Below are 20,020 nucleotides of genomic sequence, written 5' to 3' on the forward strand. Positions count from 1 at the left end.
GTAATACCAAAAGAAGGAAAAGATCCCACTCTGTGTCAAAGTTACCGTCCAATATCTCTATTAAATATTGACCTTAAACTATTTACTAAGATACTAGTTAGTACATTATTCCCCTTTACACATCTCCTTTAGCCGCGGTGAGGGCCAATGGCCACATTTCCTCGACATTTGATATTTCAAATGGTACGAGACAAGGATGCCAGCTCTCCCCTCTTCTGTTTGTCCTCTGCCTGAAACCTCTCCTAGGTCATATCCGCGCCAACCCAAACATATCAGGATATGGGCGAGTGGCACTGCACACAAGGTGGCTGCTTATGCAGATGATTTACTGTTCTTTCTTTCAACTTCACAGGTCTCATTGCCCAACTAATGAAGTTAGAAATTAAGCCCAATTATCCAACTTCCAAATTAATTACCAAAAATCTGCCACACTGAACATTTCTCTACCCCAACCTCTAGTAGTAGATCTGAAAGAGTCCTTTTCCAAAGATCATATACAATATATAGGTATACACCTAACCACAGATACAAAGGACCTCTACTCAGCTAACTATCCAGGCCTTCTGGGAGAAATTAAAACAGATTTGAACACTTGGATGAAGGGTGTATTTTTATGGCTCGGTAGATGTTTGACTTCTGAAATGAACATTCTTCCAAGACTGCTCTATCTGTTTCAAACCCTACCAGTCTCTATACATTCGCAGTTTTTAGGCACCTGATGTCAGGACTCGAACCCAGGACCTCTTGTGCTCCAGTCAGCAGCTCTCTCTCCCCTGGGCTATCCAGGGTTTGGACAGTATGCATCCGGACTTTATTCCTGGCCTCACTATCAATATTCCGGTGCCGACTGTCACCCAGAAACTGACAGTGCTGGCTAGAACTCAGGAAGAGTTAAAGGAAGCCTTACAGGTTGCCCAAGAGGCCTACAGAGAGGTGGCGGATAAACACCGCAAAGCTGTCCCTGCCTTCCAAGTGGGAGAAAAAGTATGGTTATCAACCAAGAACCTGAAGGCCCATATGCCCGCTACCAAATGAGGGCAAAAATGTATTGGGCCCTTTCAGATTTTTGCAAAAGTGGGCCAAGTCTCCTTCCGTCTAAAACTCCCTGGCAGTCTTTGAATCTATCTAGTTCCATGTATCACTGCTCAAGCCATTCAAAGAGAACACTTTCCTTTAAGAAGTCCACTACTTCTTGGTTCAGAGGAATTCCTAGTAGAACAGATCCTGGACTCCAGAAAACATAAAGAGTGGCTGTAGTCCGGTGAAAGTGATATGTTCCAAAGGAGAATTCCTGGGAACGGGCCTCCAATGTTCATGCTCCTCAGCTGATGAGAAAATTTCATCTCAGGTACTCATGTAAGCCGGCTCCTGGGATGTTCAGTGGAAGGAAGGGACTGGTAGTCAGGACTTAAACCCAGGACCTCTTGTGCTCCAGTCAGCATCTCTTTTCCCTGTGCTATCCAGGTTTTGGACAGTTGCCTGGACATGTCCATCCTGAAAGGAGGGGACTGGTAGTCAGGACTTGAACTCAGGACCTTTTGTGCTGCAGTCAGCAGCTCCCTTCCCATGGCTATCCAGGGTTTGGACAGTTCCTTGCTGAAACCCAGCCTTGTTCTATGTTTCCTCGCTCCTGCTAAATCCACTTTCTGTCTCCCTGTTCTGGCTCTGCCCTGCTACTAATTGGGACTTCCTATAACAGCCTGACCATGCCTCAGATCCAGTACGTGATTATTGTGCTCCACCACCTTGATCAAGCTCCTCTTCCACCTGCTCCTCTGTGATCGTACCCTCTTGCCGTTGACCTCTAGCTTCCATTTAACTGCACTTCCATTTCCCCCCATTGTACTGCATACCGATACCTCCTGGTGCTGACCACCAGCTTCCATTTGACTATGCTTTCATCCCATCCCATTGTACTGCATACCGTAACTTCCCGATAATGACTCCTGACTATTGTGACTATTTTCCAGTGACCGGCACGACTACTACACCTGCTGCTCCAATCCAGTGTCAAGATCCTCACACACTGGTACAGGGTGCTCTCTCGCTTGCATTCGATGTTCCCTTCTGTTTCCTCTACATGCTGGAGATGTGGAGGAGAACAGGGTACAATGTTACACATATTCTGGAAATGTCCAGTGCTGGCCATTTTTTTGTCCGAAGTGTGGCGAATCAACTCCAAATTTACAAGCTTCATTGTACCCAAATTACCCATGCTGTTCTTACTGCACCTCAACGACATACCTCTGACCACATACAAAAGGTTGGTGGTGCGCCATCTGGTAAATGCAGGAAGAGCCTGAATTCCGAGGCTATGGTGGCAGAGTGTGTCTCCCTCCATTTCATTGTGTCTTACCATAGTTGGGGGAGACCATGGACTTAATGGCATCGGTAAAAGTTACAAATGATAAATTTCTGAAAACATAGTTTTATTGGATTGAATTCCAAGACTCTATGGAATTACGAATATCTACAATTCATAAATGCATAGGAGTGCTGAATCTGGTTCTGAATCGTTAAGACAGCTGTTTTGTGGTTTACCAAAGCTTTGTCACTTGCTATTAGTTTAGTTATAATACAAGGCAATTTTACCTTCCCTTCCTCCCCCTCCTTTTACCTTTTGTGTGTGTGCATTTTTTTTTTCTCTTTTCTCTCACTCTCTCGTTCTCTCTCTTTTCTTACTGTCTGTGGTATTCTTCTCTTCTATTTTTTTACTTCCCCCCTGAGTTAGCGGTTTATATGGGGAGAATATCTTTTTTCTAACAAGAGAATAGATAGGGTTTGTAGACCGGGTGGAGTTACCTACGGGCGGAAGTTTGTCGAGGAGTGGATTAGGGACTTTCCCTTAAATAGGTCCCCATCTCCATCTCTCAGGGGTTGGACCAAGCAAAATTGCATATTATCCTTGCAATAGCCTACTAGTTGAACAGCCCAATCTTGGGGGTTTAACATATTTGCTCCGCTGTTTTGTTACATGTTTTAATCCAGTAATGGAATTCTGTACCATCATTTCTATTATGGTTTGTTAATATTTCTGCACAACTAAGGTTGCCTGTTTACGAGCGATTCTTCACTGCGTTTCCCGCAGCGATAATCCGCCTGCGGGAAATGCAGTGAACGCTTTCCATTGACTACTATGTAAAGTGCAGCCCTGCTGTCCACGAACAGAGGGTGACAGCTATTCTCCGCTCATGGGTTTTAAATCGCAGCATGCTGCGATTAGCCGCAATTCCAGGCGGTGAGCCTATCTGTCATATAGGCTTAGTGTGGAGAACCGTCAGTGATAAAATTGCTGTTTTGAAAAATGGAAAAACTTCTAAATAAAGAATTTATATAAAAAAACAAAAAACTTTCAAATGAGCGAAAATAAACAATAATCGTTTGGTCTAAACATGAGCCAACAACCGAACGAATCGTTCACTTTTTGTTCGTCGTTCATTTTATGCAGGCATATAAATCATTGCTGGTTCCTTCACTTATTGTTCGGTTTGAATAGTGCTCATTCAGTCTTTGACATTCGCGTATAGAATGAATGTGAAAGACTGAATGATTCAGACCGATTCTGTTTTGTATGAGCTAACGATGCATTTGCTTGTCTAAACGAGCTGTACAAGAGCGAACAAGCTAGCAGTGACATTCAATCGATAATCGGCAATTGTAAAAAAAACATTACCTATATATCTGATATATAGATACATTACGCACAGGGCCTATGAGATCAACTTTTATTCCCTGCCTGAGGGTGGCGCTTTTTCCTCTGGTGCACTCTTGATATATCCAATGAGCTGTGTAACATCTCTGTTTGATAGCTCATTCTCATAGATTGAGAGCACAGGAGAAAGAAGCACCGCACGCCCCCAGCATCTGTGATGGTGAAAAACTGGGACTAAGGGCTTAAACACGCAACCATGTTTACGGAGCTTTTTGCGGCTGTGAGAATCATGATTGCAAAAACTGCCGAAATTAAACGATTGACTTTAATGGTTTCGTTTTCAGTAGTGTGATTTTGCCTGAGAAAAGATTGTTCTTGCCCTGTGTTATGTCTTTTTTTTTTCTTGCACGCAATAGCGCAAAGATTGGACAGTTAAAAAAACAACAACTTTTCACTGGTTCATGCGCAAATACGCTCCGTCACGGAGAGTGTATTTGCGCATGCGCCCGTGATTTAAGCCATAAAAATTATTTTATCAATCAGTTCTGCTGCACATAATGACATCTGACACACAAGTATGTCTGTGCCCTGCTCTCTGGCCGGTACATGGTGCTGTTAGCTGTCAGTATTATAAACACCACAGATGTGAAAAGAATAGAGATGAGCGAACGTACTCGGATAAGCACTACTCGTCCGAGTAATGTGCTTTATCCGAGTATCTCTCCGCTCGTCCTGAAAGATTCGGGACGCTCCGCTGCTGACAGGTGAGTCGCAGCGGGGAGCGGGGCAGAGCGGGCGGGAGAGAAGGAGAGAAAGATCTCCCCTCCGTTCCTCCCCGCTCTCCCCTGCAGCTCCCCGCTCCGCAGCGCGTCCCGAATCTTTCAGGACGAGCAGAGAGGTACTCGGATAAAGCACATTACTCGGACGAGTAGTGCTTATCCGAGTACGTTCGCTCATCTCTAGAAAAGAATCTAAAGCTGCTATTATACGAGCACTAGGGACTGCCACAAGCGCTCATATTTTCCTGATAATTGCTATTCTGCATCTTCAAACGCAGGTGCAGCCCGGCAATTAGTGCTATTATACCAGCCGTTGACAGCGTGCAATAGCACTAATTGCTGGTCGGCACCTGCACTTGTCGGGAAAACAAGAGTGCTAAGTGCTATTGCTCATGTAATAGTACTCATAATGATCTTTCATACGGGCAAATTATTGCTGCAACACCGCAGCGGATTTGCCATGTAAAAAAATTCCACACCAAATTCTGCATGCTAAGGGCTCTTTCCCACGAGTGCATAAATGGCGACGTTGTTTTTACGTTTTCACGCCCACTTCGTATAAGCGCCTGAATGGGCATTTTTCCACGATAACGGCCAGCGTTTTCTCGTCCATTCACCCGACCGCTAAAAAATATGCCGCACCCCAAAAAACCCTCGCTCTGCCAAAGTCCTTGGGATGCCTTCCAGTGCCTATATAGAGGCACTTGTAAGCTTTTTGCAGGGTTGGATACTGCAAAAATGCCTCCCCCTCCCTTCTCTTTCCCTGCTCCCAAAGGAGTCTAATGGACCCGCCGGCGTATATTGGCCAGAACTATGTTTTGGCTGAGTGTATATATGCCGACCGCGTATATGTTCTATTTTTCCCACTGCCGGCATATTTACGCACCGTATATTCGCCTGTGTTAACGGCTGCATTGGAAAACCAATGCTTCACATAGGTACCGGATATGTGCCCGGGCATGAAAACACAGCGTATATTCGCTCATGGAAATAAAGCCTAAATGTGGATTTGATGTGGAATTGTCGGTAGAATGCTGCAGTGTTGTGGAAATGATCTTCTCATGTAAAAAGGTCTCTTAAAAGAGCCCTTGATTGCAAACTGATCACAGAGTATCTAGTCATCAGCTGTAGGGCTTATTTACACGAGCGTATATCGGCCGGGGTTTTCACGGCCAGCCGATATGTGTTTCCATCAGAGCAGTCTGCCCCTTCCCTCCCCGACTCTCTGCCTCTCTCCTCCACGCTGGCTTTTGCAATGGATAAGGGCGGGATGGGGGCGTGAGCTGAGCTCCACCCCCGTCCTGCCCACTCCCATTGCAAACCACTGACAAATGACCCCACTTTGAAAACTAGACCCCTTAATGAATATATATAGGCGTGTACTGCGTATTTTGACCTCACAGTTTTTGAATGAATCTAAGCATAGCAGAAGGAAGAAAATTAGGATTTTCATTTTTTTGGCAATTGTGTCATTTTAAAAAGTATTTTTTGTACAGCGTACATAGGCATGAATACTTGCACCCCAAAATGGATTACCCCGTTTTTCCCTTGTTCATAAACATAGCCATTGTGGCCTAAATCTTATGTGTGTATGCACAGCGGGGCCGAAAATGAGAGGAGCAGCCGGTGGCTCTCAGAACAGACATTTTGCTTGAAGGCGTTTTAGGCCCCATTGCCCACTTGTAGATCCCTTGAGTGGCCAAACGATGGAGAACACGCACAAATGGCCCAATTTTAAAAACTAGACCCCTTAACGAATTTATCTATGGGGTGTACTGCGTATTTTGATCCCACAGTTTTTGTATGAATCTAAGCAAAGCATAAGGAAATAATTACGATTTTCATTTTTTTAGCATACCCATTGTGGCCCTAATCTACTTACAGGAGACATGGCTAGGCTTATAATGGAGGGAACATTCGTTGTATTTCATGGCACAACTGAATAAATTCCAGGCCCCATTGCCCACTTGTAGTGCCATTCAGCGGCCAAAATGATAAAGAACCTCAACAAATGACCCCATTTTAAAAACTAGACCCCTTAACGAACTCCTCTAGGGGTATAGTTGACCTCAGCGGCAGGGATGGGGTGTAAAAAGTTGCACTATGTAAGGCTTCGTAAGCTTGCTGAGGTGCGGCCATCTCACCCAGAAGATGCTCAACAAGCTGCTACTGGAACTGCTGGAAGGCGAGCGTTCCCAGGCCTCGTTGTAAATTACAGTTAGTGATCTGAATAACGCCGGACTCACACGGCCGGATGTGGAATGTGCTTGTGGAGGCCCGCAGCGGATCCCAGCTTTGAGCCCGGCCATGGCCTTGCATACGGCCGTGTACTGCGCATAACTGCGTACTCACACAGGCGGTCATGCGAAGTACACTGTTTTTTGTTTGTATTTCCCATGCTGCGTTTTGTTTTCTGCGAGTGGATTACGTAATTCCGATCGACTAATGTGAGCGCAATTGTGTAATCCAATGCATTTGATTGATCTGCGTATTACCATTGATCAAACGCATGCAGAATCCGCAATTTCTATCCGGTCATGTGAGACCGGCCTATTGGTGGATCGCTACCTTTTTATCATGTGACTGGGTACAGCTCAACAAGGCCACAGTTGGTCGCCAGGAGCAAGGAGATTTCAACTTTCCTGGGCTCCCTGGCTCCTGCGCATGTATCCGTCATTTTGCCGGCGGGCGCATGCGCAGAAGCCAGAAAGGTCCATGGAGGATGATCGCCTCACGGCTCAAGGACGGAGGTCTCCGGTAGGAAGTTTCACCCCGTTTCACTGATCACATCGGTGAAGGGAGATGAAACTTCAACTTTTTAAAAAACTTTTACCTGATCGCCATTATCCATTGGATAACGGCAATCACGTGACCAGGAACCGCATACTGCGGGCCCCGTGACATCTCCAGGCTCTTGGCTACAGGAGCAGAGAGTTTTTAAATTTCCCGGGCAATCCTTTATTTTTGCGCATGTGTCTGCCATTATGCTGACGGGCGCATGTGCCGAAGGTCCGAGGATAACGATCCAATCAGAGGACAAATCCGGGGACCTTAGTTATGTAATATCATCTCCATTAACGGATACAAAACTTTTTTTTAAACTTTTTAACTTTACATGATCACTGTTATCCGGTGGATAACAGTGATCATGTGACCGGGAACCACATACAGTGGGAATTTTAAATTTGTCAGGTTCTCCGGGCTTCTACGTATATGCGTCACTTCGGCGCATGCAGAGAAGCCCGTGACAGGTCCCGATCACCAGGAAGCAAGTTTTTATGTCCTCGGGGATTAAAGCCCTCTTAGGTAGGACATAAAAACACTATGGGCTGGTCGCTAAGCGGTTAAAATTCACACGTCTTTACTTCAAAGCCACAAGATTAAATTCCACAGAGGAAAAGCTTTCTGCTGTAGAATTAAGGAACATCTTGTGGAAATGATGTTGTGGATTTCTAACATACAGAGCATGTAATTCCGCAATAAAAGTCTGTTGAAAAAAAAGCAAGAAATTCCACAAGAAGTTCTGCAGAACGCATTTCGCAGGTAAAAACGCAATAAAATCTATTTACAAAATATGATTCTTTGTTTCAACATGTGGACAATTCTATATTGTGTGAAAAGGTCCTTCAATATATCTATTATCCCTTGACAGAGGAAGGGTCTAGTAGGATAGTACTGAGAGGCACAATGCAGTGGAATACAGAAGTATTAAAGTATATTATAGGAGTGTTCAACTGATTGCATTGTAAAGTTCTCCAGTGGGACTAAAATAAAACATGAAAAAAGTTTAATAAAATGTGCCAAAATATTTGAAAAAAAGGTTAAAAGTACATTGCACCCCTTGTCCTATTTATTTTCCCAAAATATAAACACTAAAAAAATTGATAAACATGGCTGATATTAAAATATAATTGCAACAGTGAACTCTGTTTAAAAAATATGCCAGAATTACTGATTTGGTCATTTCACCTTCCAAAATAAGAAAAATGGAACAAGAACCGATCAACAAGTCTTATGTACAGTACCTCAAAATGGTACCACTTAAAATTCCACCCAGAAAAAAACTTTTACACTGCTCTGTCAATGGAAAAATTTTAAAAAAGGGACTTCCGGTTCCGGCGCCATGGAGTGAACAGTGAAGCGAGAAAGCTCCGCTAACGCCACTCCAGCTAACAAACCTTCTATAGCTGCCACCGACCCTGCAACCGGGAGGGGACTGACCTAACCCCAGGGATACTTCACCGAGTACCGGAGAAGGGCAGCGCAAACCCCAACAGCTCCAAACACTGCTGACCGCAAGGTGCAGCAAGCCGGACGCAGCCCCGAAAACAACATCGGAGAGTTACAGCCGGGCAGAGGGACGAGGAGAACCGGAGCGACGCCAGCAGCAGGAAAGCAGTGCCCGGAGCCACAGCGGGGATTGTCCAGCTGGGATCGGACGAGCGCGGGAGACGGTAGGTGACACATGGGGCGGACGAGCGGCATCACCGCAGCGCAGACCCCCGGACTGCCGACTGACAGCCTCCACAACTCACCAGACACAGTGGGGCTCCGGAGGACAGAGGAGTGTGCAGGACAGCAGCGGCCCCAACCAACGGGACAGTGGTAACAGGATAAAGCCGATCCCGACACAAAGTGAAAGGAGCAGGGGAGGGGAGAAGCAGGGAAAGTCAGAGGGAACCTGCCACGGGGGACATTAATAAAAAGGAATAAAAGTTAACCGAAGTCACCATAATCCTACTGCCCTGCAGGATACAGCAGTGAAACAGAGTGTAATACTCACCCCCCCCCCCCCCTCTCTCAGAAGGTACAGCGGCCATTTTGAGCCCCACGAGGCAGTGAGACGTACTGCTTAGGGACAAAACTATAACCGCCAGAGCCAGTAGATTTCAGCAAACACCATCCAACCAATTGTTCAAAACAATAAAGAACCACCCCAGAGCTACCCCAGAAAGCACCTAAAACACAAAGTGAACTATACAACACATAATAACAAAATACATCAGAGAAGATGACCAAAGAATAGTAGCCGCCGTTATCGGATAATTGAAGGCAGAGAATAGCAGAAGCACCTTAACATCTTACTGCAGAGCCATTCACCTGACAACCGCAAAAGTTGTCAAAAGAACTTTGTCTTTCTAACACGTGAGCAATACTATATACAACAGCATACCAGCGCATAAACTAATTACATGGAGGACTTTGTGGTCAAGATGGGGAGAACTAGAGCAAAGCAAAATGAAACCCCGGCTAAAACCATGGCTAAAACACCAACGGAAAAAGAAATGACATCGTGCAAAACCTCCCCCTCTATGCCTCCCTCACCGTTAGACCAAGAAAATTTAGTATCTCAAGACGGGACAACGATAGACTACAAGGCCTTAGCGATTAAGGTGGCAAAGCTGATTGCTCCAGATATTCAAACTACATTAGCAAACAACGTGGTGGGCACCCTGCATGATCTCAGAGACGCGGTATCCCAACACGGCAACCGACTAGACGTAATGGAATACGACATAGAGGCAATATCCTCAGAACAGAGCGCCAACACCAAAAACGTAGAGAAACTGATACGGGACAATAGACTGCTCTGGGACCGGTTAGAGGACCTAGAAAATAGATCCCGACGAAACAATCTACGTATTATCGGAATCCCAGAATCCTATCTACAAAAAGATCTACGCCAACTATGTGAATCAACGATTCCCAATATTTTGGGAATCTCCCAAATATGTAGGATCGAAAGGCTCACCGCCTAGGCCCTGACAATAGTGCTGGAAACTCAAACACTAACGCTAATGCAGCAACTAAAGTACGCCCAAGACCGACAATAGTAAAATACCTGGACTTCACAGATAAATCGCTAATCCTACGCAACTTTAAAAGTCGTAACAGCATATTAGAACTCGAGGGCCACAAAATACTAATCTTTGCAGACTACTCAGCGGAAGTACAACGCAAGAGAAAAGAGTTCTCTCTAATATGCTCAGTACTCTACAAGAAAAAATTAAAGTTTGCATTGCTATACCCGGCGGTATTGAAAGTATTCTATACTATCGGAGATACTCTTATTTTCCATGATCCGAGGAAAGCGGAACAAGTACTTTTCTCCCCAAGAGCAAAAAAAACACCGGAAAATCAGAAGAACCACGCAAGCCCGACGACAGATGAAAGTAGCCACGGACAAGCTGACAAACTAAACCAGCTGTCCTCACCAGAAGCATCGACAACAACAAGAGACCTCTGACACAAGAACACTGCAACGCCGGACTCACCACCCTGAGACCGTCAGCCGTGAGTACGGAAACACATGAGAGACATTTCAGAGACATTTCAAAAACACAGAATCTTCAAGTTACATTATTTGACATAGAGTAAATCCTAAGCGGTTTACAGACAGAATGCTATAGTTAAAAATGTTATAGAATGTAACGGAGCAAGACAATAGAAAATGCTGGAGCGGAAGGAAAGAATACATTTATGTATGTATATATTTGAATGAAACTGTTTTCGTTCCATTCCACTATGTGACCCACGTAGGAGCAAGGAATAGGAATAAGAAAAAGCACAGCCGACATCGCACGGCTGCAAGTACATCTTGCCCGCGAAAACTGTTCACAAAGTGGAATTGAAGGAAGTCAACTAATGCACTCTCCCTAGGGAGGTATGCAAGGCGTTGTACCCTAAGGGAGAAAGCATAATACTCCTCCCCTGGTGCCCGACTAACTGCTATCCCAACACTAATCATCGGACGCAGGGGGAAGAGTACCAGAGAGAAGGAAAAGGTTAACCCCAGTTAAAAGTTAAAGTTTATAAGTAAGGACTCGTTGACTTAGCCAGGTGAGACCAGCCCACGTAACAATTAGACAGAAACACAAAACATCATAAAAATGAAAATTATAACATGGAATGTTAAGGGTCTAAGATCGCCCCACAAACGAACGGCAGTCCTCCGACATCTCAAAAGACTTAAAGCAGATATAGCACTACTCCAAGAAACCCACTTAAACAAAGAAGACTTTTTCCGCATGCGAAAGCTTAGGGGAGGGGAAGTATATGGATCACCATCAGTGCAATCAAAAGCAGGGGTGCTGATCCTTATTAGAAATGGCTTAAACCTTGAGGTACAGGATCAATGGAGCGACACAGAGGGGAGGATTGTAAACCTACATATAAAAATAGGATCTGAGAAATTTAGTGTTTACAGTGTGTACGGACCGAACTCAAACAATAAACAATTTCTAACAAAACTATCCGACAGATTACTTACAGACACAGAGCCCCATAAAGTAGTGGGGGAGGGGGGGGGGCGACTTTAACACGACAATCAAAGCATCAGAAGACCGCCGCAAACAGACCAATAAGGGAGATGAGAACAGACACCAAGACACCAATTTAACGAACTTTATACACAACGTCAGGCTCAAAGATATAAGGAGGGAAATTAATCCAGAGGGACGCGAATATACTCACTTCTCACATGCACACACTTCATGGTCTAGAATAGACTATATACTCACAACACCTCAGCTAGTTTCTAGAACATCTAACATCACCATAGGAGAAATGATAATTTCAGACCACGCTCCTGTAATATGGTCCCTAAACGAACAAACACCAACGGGAACGGACTATATATGGAGATTCCCAACATTTCTGATAGAAGATGAAACCTTTTGTGCATCTCTTAGAGGATGGTGGCTGGAATATATGTCCGATAATGAACCACATACGAGTAACCCCCAACTGCTTTGGGATGCGGCCAAAGCAGTAATCAGAGGCAGAATAATAACTTACGTAATCTCTCTTAAAAAGAAAATCAAGGATAAAATAAATAACTACAGCAAACAACTACGAGAAACATACACCCAATTTCAAGAGAAACCAAGTGAATGTAACAAGGAAAAATGGAAGTTAGCAAAAGAATCCTATGAGACATGGCTCCATAAAAGAGAACAAATGTTATACACACGAAAAGAGGCAAAGTTATTCAAATATGGAAACAAAGCAGGGAAAATAATGGCTAATCTGGCAAGGGGTCCATCCCATAGGAACAATATAGTGGACCTAAAAGACAATTCAGGGAAAACACAAAACCACCCACAAAAAATTAACCAACTATTCTTCGACTTCTACTCCAAACTCTACTCCCACATGCAGACAGACAAGGACCCAGAATTAGACAAGTTTATAAACATAAACTGGCCCACAGTGTCAGAAGACCAAAAAACAGAACTGAACGCACCCATAACCATAGCAGAAATTAAGGATAGTATATCGAAATTAGGAAACAACAAAGCCCCTGGCCCAGACGGCTACACAGGAGAATTTTTCAAAGTACTAAAAGACCAGACTGCCCCAATACTGGAATCTTTATTTAACGGATACATGAAAGACAGCCCCATACCCTCAGAAATGAATACAGCACATATCAAATTACTGCCCAAACCGGGAAAAGACCCAACAGATGTAAAATCATATAGACCAATATCTCTAATCAATACAGACCTGAAGCTGATGGCCAAAATTATGGCTGACCGTCTGGCCAGACTTATGCCCCAATTAATCTCCCCACTACAAGCTGGCTTCACAAAAGGATGATCAGCCATCACTAATATACGAAAAATACTGTCAATACTAGACGAAATTAAAATACACCCGATGCTCCATCCCTCACCAGCCTTCCTAGCAATAGATGCAGAGAAGGCTTTTGATAACGTCCTATGGCCTTGACTAAAGGCAGTAATGAACAAAATGAAGTTTGGGGGCCCCTTCTGCACATACCTATGGAATCTATATTCCACACCGCAAGCACAAGTATACACACCAGGTTTCTTATCGCAAAAATTCCCTCTTCAGAAAGGCACCAGGCAAGGGTGCCCCTTATCCCCACTCCTATTTAATTTGGCAATAGAACCCCTAGCAAGAACCTTAGAAAGCTCCATAGAGATCGAAGGGATCAAAATTGGGAACAAAACAATTAAAACCATGCTATTCGCAGACGATATACTGATAGCGCTAGGGAGTCCACGCACAGACTTACACAAAGTCTTCAACATACTGAAAACATTTGAGAAAAAATCAGGATTCAAAGCCAACACCACAAAATGCGACATAATAGATATCTCACCACGAGGCAAACTAACAGACTCAATCTTCAAAGACCACCCAGTAAACATAGTCAAAAATAGTATCAAATATTTGGGGATACATATAGGAAAAAGACCAGAATCAATATACTCATTAAATTACCCCCCTCTGATAACCAAAATAGTTAAGGAACTAGACAAATGGAGCAACTTACCACTCTCCCTACTAGGCAGATCCCATCTAATCAAAATGATAAGCTTTCCAAGAATGTTATACCCTTTACAAACAATTCCCCTCCTACTACAAAAACGTGACCTGGAAAAACTCCACAAAGCATTCACGACCTTTTTGTGGTCAAGACAAAGACCACGCACTTAAAAAATTAATGCTCCCCAAAAGTGAGGGAGGCTTAAACTTCCCTGACATTAGACTATATAACATAGCAAGCATTATGAGACACTCCTTGGATTGGCTAAAAGGAACTAGCAACTTTTCCAACTACGACCTTGAAGCAGAGCTATTCGTCCCATGGAGCCTAAATGCGCTCCTACATACCAGCTTCTCCAAACTTCCAATAGAAAGCAAACATTCAGTCATGGCCAAAGACACCATAGCAGCGTGGAAGATCACCTGTAAACTATATGACTTGCCATTTAAAATATCCAAACACATGGAACTATGGAGACACCCCGAATTTAAAGAAGGCAGGGAGAATAAAATGTTTAAAAGATGGCAGCACAACGGCATCCTAAATACCCAGCAACTTATGCAGCCGGACGCCCCAAGGTATAAAAACTTCGAGGAACTGAGCGAGGAGTATAACCTACCGTCAACGCATTTTCTTCCATATGCACAGGTGAAAAACTTTCTACGAAGTAGACTAACAGATGTTTCAAAAGAAGCAATTACTAACCCCATAGACACTCTTGCCAACAACCGCGCACATAGAAACTCAATTTCTACATTATACACTAGAATCAGAGAAGCAGGGGGAAAAGACAGGGGCCAGAGCATATTTAAATCATGGACTCGCGAACTGCAAGACCCCGACGTACAAGAGGGAATAGTTGAAGGCTGGAACTCAGTAAGAAAAGCGGTACTAAACGAAAGGTGGAGGGAAACCTATTTTAAACTAATACACAGGGCAATATACGGATTTGACAAACCCCAGAACCCCAACGGTCCGACAAGATTGCAGGCATGCCCGAGATGTGCGACACCCAAGTCTAACTTCCTACATGGCATTTGGCACTGCCCCAAAATTAAAACGTTCTGGGCAGAAATCCAAAAACTGATACAAGACGTAAGCGGGCAACCCCAACATCTACAACTTACACCACAAACATTCATACTACATATACTACCAGACCAGACAACAAAAAAAAACTGCAATAACCCACACCATACTCCTGATTAGCAAAAGATGCTTACTCAACAACTGGCTACAAAACGACCCACCGGGAGTAGGAGAGGTCATACAGCAAGTAAAACACCTCCTTAAAATGGAAAGAATCGAAATAGAACACAAGGTGGAATCTCAAGCCAAAAAGTTCTTTGAGAAATGGAGGGAATTCATAGAGAAATTCCTCGACCCCAACGAAGTTAAGGAATGCATGTTACAATTCACTAACACCACTTGGTATTACAGCCAGAAAGATAGGAACAGATTGGGAGTATTGGAGATGTCGTAGGAGAAACCGACTACAAAAGACCTAGATTAGAGAAAAATAAGCGTCACGGAAATTGAGACACCGTCAACGAGTCCCAACAGTTCAAACAGTTCAATAAGTTCAATATTCCAATATATTAATGTTTAAATGTTTTTTGTTGAATAAAAGTTACAAGATAAGAGAGAGGAGATGACAAAGGAAAAGGAAAAGATTATACATGGGATAAGATAACTTCGAACCATCAGCAAGAATACAAAACAGAATACGCACAAAAACCTTTTCGTTGTATGAAAATATGTTTATTAGAAAAATTTTCTTTGGATAAGTTGTCACTGCAAAGATAGAGGCGGTAGAAATGTACACCCATGTATGTCATCTATGAAAATGCAATAAAAAGAGTTTAAAAAAAAAAAATTAAAAAAAGGATTGGCTTCAGAATATGACCATACAAAGCAAATGTTTTTTCTTGAAAAAGTTTTTTTTAATTTTGTAAGTTATATAAAAAACTGTATAAAATTGGTATCTTTGTAAATATACTGACATATACTGAATTTGTGTCTCATTGTACCACATGGTTAATGCTGTAAAGATGAAGTCCAAAAAACAATCCCCCAAAATTGCACAATTGCATTTTTTTCCGTTTTACCCCACAAAAGTTTTTCAATACAGTATATGATTGTCACTTATGCACCTTTTCAAAGATTATTGCTGGGACGACCTGTCGGGCATCTGTTGCCTGACAGATCATCCCATGTAAAAGCATCGTAAACCCTATATACAAGTTGCGCCTAAGATTCACAAGATTCAGACAACACCTGAACAAATGTCCATTGACATTTCTGATTTCTGTGGACATTGAACATTGCATGTCCTATTCTCATACCTGATATAGACCATAGTAGTGCACGCTGTGTTTTTTTGGGACTACCGGTCCATGTAAAAGATAGCAGGTCTGAATAGCCTCATAACCTGTGTGCTTTCAGTGAAACCCATGGACAGCACAAGGTCCCATTATACACCTCTCTGAATAATCCCTAAGGCCTCTTTCACACGGGCTACAAAATCATCGCTAAAAAACCCCAGGTATGTGAAGCCCATAGTTTCCCACGGGTTCTTTCACATAAGAGATGTTTTATAGCCTGAAAGAACTCATAGAAAACTATTGGCTTCACATACAGGCGTTTTGTAGCCCATGCAGATGTAGCCTCACATACATGCGTTTTGTAGCAATGATTTTGTAGCCCGTGTGAAAGAGGTCTAAGCCAGACAATCCTTTTAATAGTCATGATTAAATGCTGATAATGAATTGTCTTGGTTTGTTATATACTTATTGGGAAATTCAACTGACCTATTTTTCCATTCTACAGGGAGCCTGGTAGATTATTTGAAGACACCAGAAGGACTCAGACTAAATATCTATAGTCTTATAGACATGTCAGCTCAGGTAAGGATTTAGATGGCAGAATGCTGATGCTGGTAAAGAACACAGAAATTCTAAGTTCCAAAATGAAAAGAAATTATGGGGAACCATAGAGGGATTAGAGATTCATAGTTTGTTAAATGAGATCTTCCCCAAAATATGTCCAATACACAACTGCTAGCAGTAGGCAGACATGCAAGATCCCACCTCACTTTGCCCTTAAAGTGTGTGCAGACATTTATGCCCGCTGATGTATGAAAATGAGCTGCAATCTTTCTGATGAGTGTCTACAAAGCACCTGCCTACTCTTAGCAGTGAGATATGGAATATATTTTTATGACGGACTTCCTGTAAGCTGCTGGAAATTCCATTCATAGTATTTTATAAGTGCACTTTATTTTCAATTTTGCTCTTCACTGAAATGCACTTTTCTAATCATTAGGTGGCAGAAGGAATGGCTTTTCTGGAACGTAAAAATTATATCCATCGAGACTTGCGAGCTGCCAACATCCTGGTATCAGAAAAAATGACATGCAAAGTTGCAGATTTTGGTCTGGCTCGTATGATAGAGGACAATGAGTACACAGCACGAGAAGGTACCTAAATATGAAACCCAGTCTTGTGAAAAGAAAATGTACATTATGTATACAATATTCATTAAAGAATGTAATCTTCTAAACCTCTGCTGTTGTTGGAAGGCACAGATATGGTGTGATTAATTAGCAATTAGATAAAAAGGGATGAGCAGAACAGTAAATACTTAATTAGTCCACTGACCAGGTATGGGAAAGTTTTGTGGTTTCTGAACTGATGTTAGGGGGTCACCAGGCCAGCATTGTTACCTCTGTTCTAGGTTTCTCATATTCTCATATCCTCCACTGATGCAAAAAGCCACCTCCGAGATTCATTCTGTTTTTGATAGTATGAAAAATGCTTAAAAACTTTCCAAATTCTTCTGTGACATTGGAACATTCAAAGAGGTTGTATCAGCACGCAGTGCAGACATGCTATGGATTCTCCACAGTGGAATTGGATGTGCACTTGAGGCCTTAGTCAGACGGGCGTTTTTTGCCGCGATTTGCGGATCGCATGACGGATGCGCATCCGCAAATCGCGTGACCGGTGCGCGCATGTCGCCCGCAAATCGCCCGAAAATCTGCTCCTAGCCGCGTTTCATTAGAAACGGGCCGGAGCTGTCCAGCGCATTGCATTCAATAGAGACGGCAATACAGCCGTCTCCATTGAAAGCAATGCGCTGCGGGCGAGCCCGGGATGAATTGTCGGTAAGGGCTTAAATATATAAGCCCTTACCTGCAATTCATCCTAAAATGTGTTAAAATAAAAAAAAATTGCATTCTCACCTTCTGCCGGCAGCTCCGAGCGGCCGTCCTGCAGTGGGTGTGAAGGGGGTGTGAGTCAGACCTGCCCCCTGATTGGCTCAGCGCTGAGCCAATCAGAGGCATGCCTCACTCACACCCATTCATGAATTCATGAATGGATGTGAGTCAGACCTGCCCCTGATTGGCTCAGCGCTGAGAGGCAGCAGTCACTCACCCATTCATGAATTCATGAATGGGTGTGTGAGTGAAACCGGCCTCTGATTGGTCAGGCTGTGACCAATCAGAGGCGGATCATTCAGCAGGCGGGGATGTTAAAGCCCCGCCGGCTGAATAGTGCCGAGAAGCAGTTCAGGAGAACTGACAGCGGCCGCGGCTGGACTCTGGCTGCAGCGGAAAGGTGAGTATACAATTTTTTTTTATTTTAACACATTTTAGCATGAATTGCAGGGAAGGGTTTATATATTTAACCCCTTCCCGAAAATTCACCCCGCGCACGCCGGCAGCCCATTGCTTTCAATGGAGCGGCTGTATTGCCGCTCCATTGAATTCAATGGGCAAACATCGTTCTTCTCTGCCACAGCTGTTACAGCTGTGGCAAAGAAGAATGATTTGTCTTCTATATGTTCTCAATGGGGTCGGCGCTGCTGCCGCCGGCCCCGTTGAGCGCATATACAGAAGCGAACAGAAATCGCAGATCGCAGATAGGTGCGATCTGCGATTTTTTGTTCTATAATTTTTCGGACGAGCGCATAAAAAGCGCTCATGTGTCCGATACCATTGCGAAGCAATGGTTTTAAAAAATCGCCGGACGCATGCGCATGCGCAAATCGCGGCAAAAAACGCCCGTCTGACTAAGGCCTTACAGTACAGGCAATATGAATAAGATTGCAAGAAATCTCAACAAAACAATGCATAAAAAAATCTTTATCATGTTAATTTATGCTGTGGATTTTCACTATGGATTTCACCTCTTCAGGGCTCGGTCACACGGGCAGAGATTCGTGCGTTTCTGTGTGGAGAAAAAACCGCACCGCGTGTGAGAAAAAAATCTGCATGACCACGACCATTGCCACCCATATGTTCTTTCTTTGGTAGGTGCGGATTTTCGTCCACACCTGCTGCACATTTTTTTTTTCGCACGGAAATACGTGCGGATTTCCGCTCGTGTGATCAAGCCCTCAAATCTAACATAAGTAGACTGTGACGTAAATCTACACCAAAATCTGCAGTGGATTTTCCACAATGTGTGAACATTAAAAGACACAAATTAAATGAGGTTAAAAATATTCTAGACTTTATTCAAATATCATTAACCCCTTAACGCTACAGGATGTACATTTATGTCCTGGTTAGGGGTTTGTATAGAGGGGGATGGGATGTTGATCCCGCTCTCAACAATGCTAACTATATAGCTGACATCCGCCCGCAACATCTCAGATTGGAGCTGTTTACCCTTTAAATACTGCCGTCAATTCTAACAGCGCCCCTGATCAATGTTCAGGGGTCCCACACTGCCCCCCCCCCCATGGCAGATGGGGGCCTTCTGAAAGGCCCAAGGGCTGCCATTGCAGATTGCCTGTCAAGCCATTCCTGTGCTGTGGCTTGATAATTGCCTGTCAGATTGTGAGATAATGTAATGCTAATTCATTACATCAAACTGCAGGAGCGATCAAACCATCACAAGTTCTTGTCCCGTATGTGGACTCAAAGTAATGCTTTATTTACCCTGCATGGTGAATGCCGCCAGAAAAAAATACACTAGAACTGCGTTTTTTTGGTTACACCCATCTCCAAAAAAAAAAGTAACAAAAAGCAATCAAAAAGTGTTATGTGTCAGGACAGGGTCCGGGATAATTGCAGTCCCTGAGAAAACCCGCAACCCCTGTTCCTGTCTACTTGTCCCCCTGGGCTAACCCCCAGTGCGATAACTGGGCGGCGGTCCCTACACTCACTAGGGAAGCGGGACACGGGAAAGACAAACAGACACTGGAGACAAACAAACAGCAGAATGGTCAGACTATCCGGGTCGGCAATAGGAGGGTACGCGGTACAGAGGGGTAAGGCAAAAA

At 43.7% G+C, this 20,020-nt stretch overlaps 1 protein-coding gene across 1 annotated transcript in view; it reads left to right on the forward strand.

The window, feature by feature from the left end:
• LCK (LCK proto-oncogene, Src family tyrosine kinase) overlaps positions 1–20,020 on the forward strand; it is a 73,894-nt gene that overhangs the window by 38,769 nt on the left and 15,105 nt on the right. The window contains exons 10-11 of the mRNA XM_066575017.1: positions 16,559–16,635; positions 17,054–17,207. Of these exons, the coding sequence (XP_066431114.1) occupies positions 16,559–16,635; positions 17,054–17,207 (231 nt within the window). The remainder of the gene's footprint in view (positions 1–16,558; positions 16,636–17,053; positions 17,208–20,020) is intronic.

The sequence above is a fragment of the Eleutherodactylus coqui genome, chromosome 1 (genome assembly GCF_035609145.1).
Source record: "Eleutherodactylus coqui strain aEleCoq1 chromosome 1, aEleCoq1.hap1, whole genome shotgun sequence".
In the NCBI taxonomy this organism is placed as follows: Eukaryota; Metazoa; Chordata; class Amphibia; order Anura; family Eleutherodactylidae; genus Eleutherodactylus; species Eleutherodactylus coqui.